Raw genomic sequence first — 8619 nt, forward strand, 5'->3', positions numbered from 1 at the left:
GGCGAATATTTTTCATTTGAGTGATGGAGAAGAACGGCTTAGCTGCGGCAACGCCGCCCATGCTTGGACAATAGCAATGGGCTTTAGGAGCTATGAGGTGCAGTCATTTAAGTGACCATTAAGTGGGATATGGTGGTTACAGTTCGTGACTATTGAATTGAATTATTTAGTACCATCATATGAGTCCAAAATCATTATAATATGACTAAATAATCATATCCGAAGACGCAACATAAGTGATCTTGTCTTCCATACAAATTTCTTTTTGTGTAATTTCTCATCCAAATGGTGTTATTCTGTTACTCTAGAAGGTAATATTCTGGAGTAACTATTTGGCTTCATTGTATCTAGGAACAATTTTGTCTAATTCTTTTAGCACTTTAGAAATGGGACAAAATATGTTCTAAAGAAATCCTCATTGCGATCAAGCCTTGAAGTCCGAATTTTTGCCTTCATAATTTTCCATTTTCCATATATATTTTCAACACTAGGCTCTGATACTTTGTGGGTTTGATCTCTTAATTGATGAACAATCTATGTACTAGTGATCAAATGGAATATATATAATCTGATATTTATTAGCATGTTAGATATAAAATATTGAATTTCATTGATATTCTATTGTACTTTATGATTCCTGTTACTTGGTATAATTTGGTGTAAGGGACTTGTTGGAACTAATACCTACTTAATAATATATCACATAATTTAGGAACTATGATTTTTACTTAATATTTGTATGCAGTGGACAGACTCAAACAACAGGCTAGTAAGGCCATCCGGGAAGTTGAATGGCAAAAGTTGCATGAATTTCTAGATCAATAACTTCTCGATCTTGTGCAAGCAAGGGTGTCATTTCCTTTGATTCTTTTAATTTATAGTTTCATTACCAAGTAAGTGTATGCATTAGCCTTTGGCCATGTACAATGCGTGTAACGACCTAGATTTTAAAAACTCTCATATAAATAATATTAAATAGATTAAAAGAATAAATGAATAAATTAGATCAATGATATGTGGATTAATGATATTGAATAACTATTTAGTGTTACAGGTATATTACATTGATTTTTGACATCTTTTGTATATCCATTCAATTCTAAAATTTAGCTTCACTAATATGTTTATGGGCATAATTAAACACAATCTAGTAAATAAATTATTTATATTGGTGTTTAGTGAAGTTAGAAATTAATTTGAAGCTTTGTAGTTTTTGGCCTAAAAAGCAGTGTCTTAATTTTCATACTGTCTAAATGGGATTAAAACTGCTAAAGAAAGATACCAAGGCTAGCCACCTTTGTTGAAAGCTTAAAGTCTTCTAGTAATGATGGAATGCACGCCTGGCGTGCATCAACAGTGATGCACGCCAGGCACAAAATTTTTTTTTTATTATTATTTTATTATTTTTTTTAAAAAAAAAAAAAAAAAAAAAAATTTTTTGCACTGGCGTGCGTGGGCGTGCCACGCACGCCGCGTGCTTTGTATCATTACTCAAAGTCTTCTAGTAATGATAATTATAGTAAATATCATGATTATAATGATTTAATAAGGCAAGTGGCCAAGTGGGAATGCAAATAGTTAAAGCCTAAGTTGAATTGTAAACCTTGTATAGGCCAAAAATAGACTCAAACGAACTCGGATGAAGTCGAACCAAAAATATAAAATGTTTGTCTTGAAGTCCTCTATTTACTCTCAAAATTTCATGTCAATCGGAGTATGTTTGGACATTGAAAAATGGATCGGAATACACTGCCCTCATTTTGGACGAAAATACTATTTGGTATAGAGTATGAAATATGGACTAATTCATTCTTATGGTTAAATACATCTCAATCCTTAGATCAAAGGTTTAAAAATAAATCCTAACCATTCATTCTCTTATAAATAGAGCCTAAGCTATAGTCACTTTCACTTGCTTTTTATTTACAATCTTAGAACAAATAAAATTGTTTGCTCCTCCTTTCATTTTATTTCTTAGTTCTAGTCAAATACCATATAGCCTAGATTTTTTTTGTAGTGTTCAAGTGTTTTTCTAAAACTAGCTACCTAGAGAAGATTTGGTGGAGTTTTACTTCTAAGGATTATTGGGTAAGTGTTTCTTGTATAAATATCATGATTTATTGCTTTTATTACTTGTCCTCATTTAATTGTTTAAAGACCCAGTAAAGTGTATAATGTAAAATAAAGTAATGGATACAAGTGAATTAATAATAAAGAGTTAGTGGACAAAATCAATTAAAGACTTATAATATTATCTATATATTATTTACTTTACAGTATTTACATTCAGTTATTTCTTTTATGTCATTTAAATTTTTGTTCATATTTATGGCGGTAAGGACCATTTGATCTCATTCCCAAAATATGCATTTAACATTTACATTCAGTCATTTATTTTATGTCATTTAAATTTTTGTTCATATTTCTGGCAGTAAGGACCATTTGATCTCATCCCCGAAATATGCATTTAACATTTACATTCAGTCATTTAACTAGTTATAAATGACTATCTTAGATTAATATAATAAAATGAGTAAATAAAGATAAAGTGACGGATAATAAATAAATATAAAAAGATGAGGGTCTTTAAACAATGATATTATTGGAGAATGAACTAAGTATTGTTTGTATGTATGTATTATATGCAGAAGTGGAGCAGAATACTACACTAAGGAGAGTAAGTATAGATATACTTACTGAGTACTAGCTTTGTTTTATTGTTATAGGAATTCTTATTTTGTCTTATTGATATAATTTTGCAATACAACTGCTGCATAATGTGTCTAATAAAATGGGCTGATAAGATAGCCACCTTAAGAACAAGCTGGGTGGATTGCCGCGAGGAACTGTCGGTATCTCAGTGGATGGGGGTATATAACCGTCCAACAGACCTAATATATAACTAAGCTGGGGGCGGTGTAGTTGCCAGCACCAAACAGGTAAACCTCTAAAGTGTAAGGGACATAACGGACGTAAGCGGGCTGAGAGCTCATGATAAGAGGTCTGAAGAAAGATTATCATAAAACACAAACTAATCTGTCATTACGCTGCATTCACAACTCATTCATTATTATATATTTTATTCTTTAATCTTACTTATTGAAACTATTCTTTTTAGTCTTTATCTCTAGGAAAATAGATTACTCACTTGTTTGCCAATGTAAATATGATAACATCATCTTTACATAGATCTTGATGCAGGAATAGAAAGTGAGGACGATGGTCCTTTTACTGGTTTTGATGGTTGATAGACCATCTGCTGCAGGATTTATGCTTACTCTATGGAGCAAGTCTCATTTATGTTAGTCACTTTTATTATGTATGGTGATGTGTGTAAACTTAATAAATATTACTATGTTAATTTAGGTGCCGTCTGTGGCATATATTTGGTACACCTAGTGTGTACATATGTTATAATGAAAACCATGTTTCTATTTTATTTAATAATATATCACCTCGAGGTATTTCAGTCAGCTCAATTGTGTTGTGTAAGTTATTTCTAGTTCATGGAAAATGAAAAATATATATATACTCCACTGTAAGATTGTATTTTCTAAAGTTGCAGCGTTACGACTTCGATATTTGCTAGTTCAAATATCGGGGCGTTACAATGCGTGTATTCATTGGCATTAAATTTTTTGTTTACGAATTATAAAGTATAACAGTTTATAATTATTTTTCAATTCATTACCAGCTTTGAATTTCGATTGAACTCTAAAACCTTCTAAAAGTTTAACATACACAAGTAGTGTGCACACCCATGCACGGATAGATACATATGTATATATTGTACATGCATATTAAGTTCAAGAATATATTGTCCCTGAAAAATCATCAAAAGTAAAATTTTTGTTTATCAAATTGGACCATTTGTTTTCCAAAAGGTTCATTTTGGTCTTTTTTCCTTTCACCATCTATAGGAGTGACAAAATTGCCTGACGTGATATATTTTTTTCCATTTAGCGGCCCAATCAAAACTAAGCCATCATAGCACATATGGATCAGTTAGTAAGCCACTTTTGTTAGTCCTGCAGACTCTGAGAAATCCCAAATCTTTTGTAATAGGCCTATCGATGACTATGTTCAGTGGTGGAGCCACGTTAGGCTTTGGCACCCCCAAAGATTTTTTTTAAAAAAAATTTTTGCTGTTTTTCTACCCAAGTTCCACATTGCACCCCCAAAAAAAATATATTTTCTCTTATTTGCGATCGACACTCCCTCATCAAACATAAGGGGGCAAACGACTCAAGCAGTGCCGGTTCTCTGGAAATTTTTCTGCAACAATTTCAGTGTTTATGGCTTTTAGGTTTAGGTTATATGAAAAGGGGAAGAAGACGATGACAAACATTCCACTGATTAAACGCATTGTTTAAATAAATTTTTGTCTGTTTGTGAACTATTGCAGCTTCTTTCTTACAATAAGTCAATCGGTCAATGGGCTTAATGCATCAATGGACCACTGCCTTGCCTTCTTTCTTTAACCCATGAGTGGGCCAGTACGTTTGGTTGAGAGACCAAACTCCAAATACTTTCCAAAAGTCCAAACGTTTTAAACTCTTCTAGCAGCACTTTACAACATGATTAGGAAAAAGGAAAAAAAAAAAAAAAAAATGCCTAACGTTTATACTTAAAAAAAATTAAAATAAATAAATAAACCCCTAAGTATAGGTCTTAAAGCCTTCAATAATTCATACCAATTGCTTGTAAAATTTTATGATTAAACTTTTTATATTTAGATTGTTCAATTAAATTATTTTTCTTATGAATATATATTTTTTGTTACATGTTTTAATTGTATGAAATACATAATTTTAATTGCCAACTATTATGAAGATTACCAATGATTTCAATAAGTTCCAATCAAATTCTAACCTAGTCATGTCGAGGTAGTAAGTCTGCCAATAGATCTTTGCTTAAGGAAAAAAAATTCTAAAATAGAGACCAAATTCTAAAGACATATCTACAAAAAAGACCTTATCAACCAATTATATTATGATGACTTGTAAATGATAATTGTTTTTTGTTTTGACTCTTTTAGTGTCTATAGCAACCATCGAACAACCATTTTTAGCAATGAAAATTGTTAAAACACGACTTCACAACAAAATGGAGGATGATTTTCTTGCAAATAGTATAATTCTCCATATTGAACGAGAAAGTGCTAAGAGCTTCAATTTAGATTCGCTACTTGATGATTTTGTACTTCTAAGAGACAGTAAAGTGCAGTTCTAGATGCTTTTTTTGTTTGTATTTTTGTCTTTTTAATATAGTGCCGACATGTTACATTTATAATATTATCAATTTAAGCACATATTTATGAACTTTTATAGATTTTTTTTTTTGTGATGCATATATTGTTTGAATTACTAAATTTTTAGGGTAAAGAAAATTGTTAGGACGCCAAAAAAATTTTAGCGGCACCCCCAATATGAGTTGTCTGGCTCCGCCACTGACTATGTTGATTGTTAATTTAGGGTTTTTTGAAATTATACTACATAAAATAAAAATAAATAAATAAATTGCGACGTCAACCAATTTTGCTGTTGCAGTAGACAATACAAGGGAAAAGTGCAAAACGAATCTTTTGGGAAAGCACAGGGACTAAGTAGACGGCTAGATGCAGAAAATTTCAAGAGATGATCTTGGAATTTGGGACATCTTGGAGTTAAAAACACGCTTATTACTTTTTGAGCTCTTATGAAAAGTCAGCTAACAAAATAGATTAAACTTTTGAAATTATTAGTAAAATGTAATTGCAGGTAGAGGCTGATAAAGTTTGGATTGAGATAGATAACGTGGAGAAAGGGATTGTGGACATTATTGCCCGGCACAATATTAGATGGCTTGTCATGGGGGGAGCAGCCGAAAAATACTACTCAAAGCATGAACCATCATCATAATTAATTGTCATTTACTGTCATCATGATGCTGCAATTATTTTTAATGAAATTACTGGATTTTTTCTTATTCTAGTATACTCTTTAGGGGTTTATTGATGTTAGTGTAGCTATTTTTGAGTTATTTAAATGCCCATGGCATTTCAAAATCTGTGACAGTTAATTTATCTGGGCTATTTATGTTCTAGAATTTGAGGGTGATTTTGCTAGATGATATTATCTTTTAGGCACTTTACCTACTTAGGTTGTTATGATAGTGCTTTGGAACCCATTTCATGTGGAGATTCATAATTGCAAATTACTTTTGCTAGAGATGATTTGAATTAGGAATATATCTAAAGTATATGGATTTGATACACCTGTCATCAAGCATGATCTTGTGGGAATATCCAACAAAAAACATAGGGCATGAGCTTTGCAAGATAAATTATTTTACTTGAAGAGAAAGAAAAAGAAAAAAGGAAATAATTATGTGTAAAACCAAAGTACTCATCCCGATGATGATCTCACTTTGACACATTATCTACCTGAGTGTATAGAGAACAAAGAATTGGACAATTTGTCAATTCATTGATTAGCCAAAACAGTAATACTATTAATTTCTCATCTTATCCCCCTCCCCCCATTTTTTTATTTTTTTAATTTTTTTTGCTACCATTACTGCTTATCTGTCTGACAAAAATTGTAACATTTGGTAGTCTCCATGGACTTCTATGATGTTAAAGAATTGTGCTAATGCACATCATCAAATGTGTCGTAATTTCGTTGGTTCATATTTGTTGAGACTGTAGAAAATTGGCAGAGCTAAAGTCCAAAAAAACATTCTTTGCATACCAGCAATTAAGATTACCAGATGGTGTTTCATATTGAGAGATCGATTTTCAAATGATATTGACTGTATAAAATAGTTCCAAACTAATTGACTGCCTACTTTACATTGTACCAATTTCCTGTAATGTTTGGTTCGTTCGCAAGGGGCGCCAGTTATACACGAGAGAATTTGAAAGTATCCTGTAATTAACTTCTCTTTCTTTTTTATTTTTTGGCAATGCATTTACATTTGGTTAACATGATTAGTATTGACATAAGTGGAATTTTCCATTTGGTTTAATTAATAAACAGCATGGATTTTACATCTTTAACACTTTGAACTTCACGGCTATCTATTAATCTTTTGACTTCATAGCCATTGAGTATGTTTATTTTGGAATGATCAGGCTGATTCTTGACTTATTGGTTTGCTCAATGACTATTATATTGAACATTATTGAGCACTAAGTTGGTCTTGTGACACATATAATCCATCAACAGAAGTTCTAGTAACATACACAGTATCCATGCACAAAAAACTTGTTTTCATGTCAGTGTTCTATATACTCAAGTTGGTCCCAGTATCCTAGCCGTAAGCAGACTACAAAATATTTACATATCAGAAATTAAACTACATATTATCTATCTACGAAGCATAAGCTCTGCACCCACCTTTTTCATTAATCCTTGTATCTGTATAGAAAATAAAAGAATCACAGTTAATTGTAATTAGTATTATTTTTATAAGCAATTAATATTATTGTTTTAGTGCCACAATTAGTACTTGACGATGTCACTCAATAGACAAAAATAAAAAATAAACTCCCAAAAAAAAAAAAAATGAAAGAATTTACCCCAAATAAAAATAAAGGAGAAGAAAACTACCTGCTTTTCTGAAAGTCCAATTTCTTTCAGATCATCAAGCTGTGAAACAGAAATTGTGTTGGAAAAAAAAAGAAGTCTTGTGAGCGTTTGAAATCAACTAAGGAATTAATATATTTTTCTTTTAAAAATCTTTCAACTTACGCTCTTAAATGGTTCGGGTTTTTCGTCACGAAGTTCAAGAATATAGGTAGCCCTCTTCTCTCCAATTCCCTTTAGCCTTTTCAAGCTCTCCCTATTGATAAGAGAATTGAAAGAAAAAGAAAAAGAAAAAATCAAACAAAAATATACAGGTTAGCAATATCGTATGTTAAAAATTGGCAAACAAAATAGACTTTATATACATCTCATATCAACAGACTAATATATGAAACTTTAAAGGTTTATTACAAACAAATGCTTAAATCTGTTAGTCAGAAAATAATTGAATCTATTGTTCCCGTTGGTTACATTAATTAGGGGCAAGTGTCAATGAAGTGTCACTTCATGGGGCTAAGCTCGTTAACATAAGCAGTCACTAATTTAAATACTCTGCATAAAACATAAAAACTTACTTGTTCGCTGTATTTAGAACATTAAGATATTCTTGAATAAAGGAGTCCTGCAATGACAAAAAAAATATGAGTTGGAAAAATATATGTATTGGAAAAAGGGTTATTGATCTAACCTTCATTTCAGAACTTGACACTTGTATTCTTGCACTCATTGGTGGTGAGACTTTTGCGCTAGCAAGAGCATCCTAGAAAACAAAAGAAAAGAGTATGACTTAAATATAAAGAAAAATAATAATAATAAGGAACAAAAGAGTCAACCAAGACTTTAATCTCAGAATGCGATCGTAAGTACCATGTGTAAAACGTCCAAGGTGCCAGCATTCTGCATGTTATCAATAGATGCAAGAAGAACATTGCTCTCTGGTTCTAATTTTTTCCCATCCAACGCCACCGTTGACTGCAATGATGACAAAACACTTCCATTTAATCACACCACGTAAAATTTCATAGATTTTAAGCATGTCTAAGTAATAAAA

General features: G+C 31.4%; 1 protein-coding gene across 2 annotated transcripts in view; it reads right to left on the minus strand.

Annotated features, from left to right (window-relative positions):
- Positions 1-7194: 7194 nt before the first annotated feature.
- The window catches only part of LOC132168915 (polypyrimidine tract-binding protein homolog 2-like), an 11275-nt gene continuing 9850 nt past the window's right edge, over positions 7195-8619 (minus strand). For both annotated transcript variants that reach the window (XM_059580001.1, XM_059579999.1), the window contains exons 7-12: positions 8436-8540; positions 8257-8328; positions 8144-8190; positions 7734-7824; positions 7593-7631; positions 7195-7400 (exon numbers count right to left, since the gene is read on the minus strand). In XM_059580001.1, the coding sequence (XP_059435984.1) occupies positions 7350-7400; positions 7593-7631; positions 7734-7824; positions 8144-8190; positions 8257-8328; positions 8436-8540 (405 nt within the window). In that variant the 3' untranslated portion in view covers positions 7195-7349. The remainder of the gene's footprint in view (positions 7401-7592; positions 7632-7733; positions 7825-8143; positions 8191-8256; positions 8329-8435; positions 8541-8619) is intronic.

This window comes from Corylus avellana, chromosome ca2 (genome assembly GCF_901000735.1).
Source record: "Corylus avellana chromosome ca2, CavTom2PMs-1.0".
Classification (NCBI taxonomy): domain Eukaryota; kingdom Viridiplantae; phylum Streptophyta; class Magnoliopsida; order Fagales; family Betulaceae; genus Corylus; species Corylus avellana.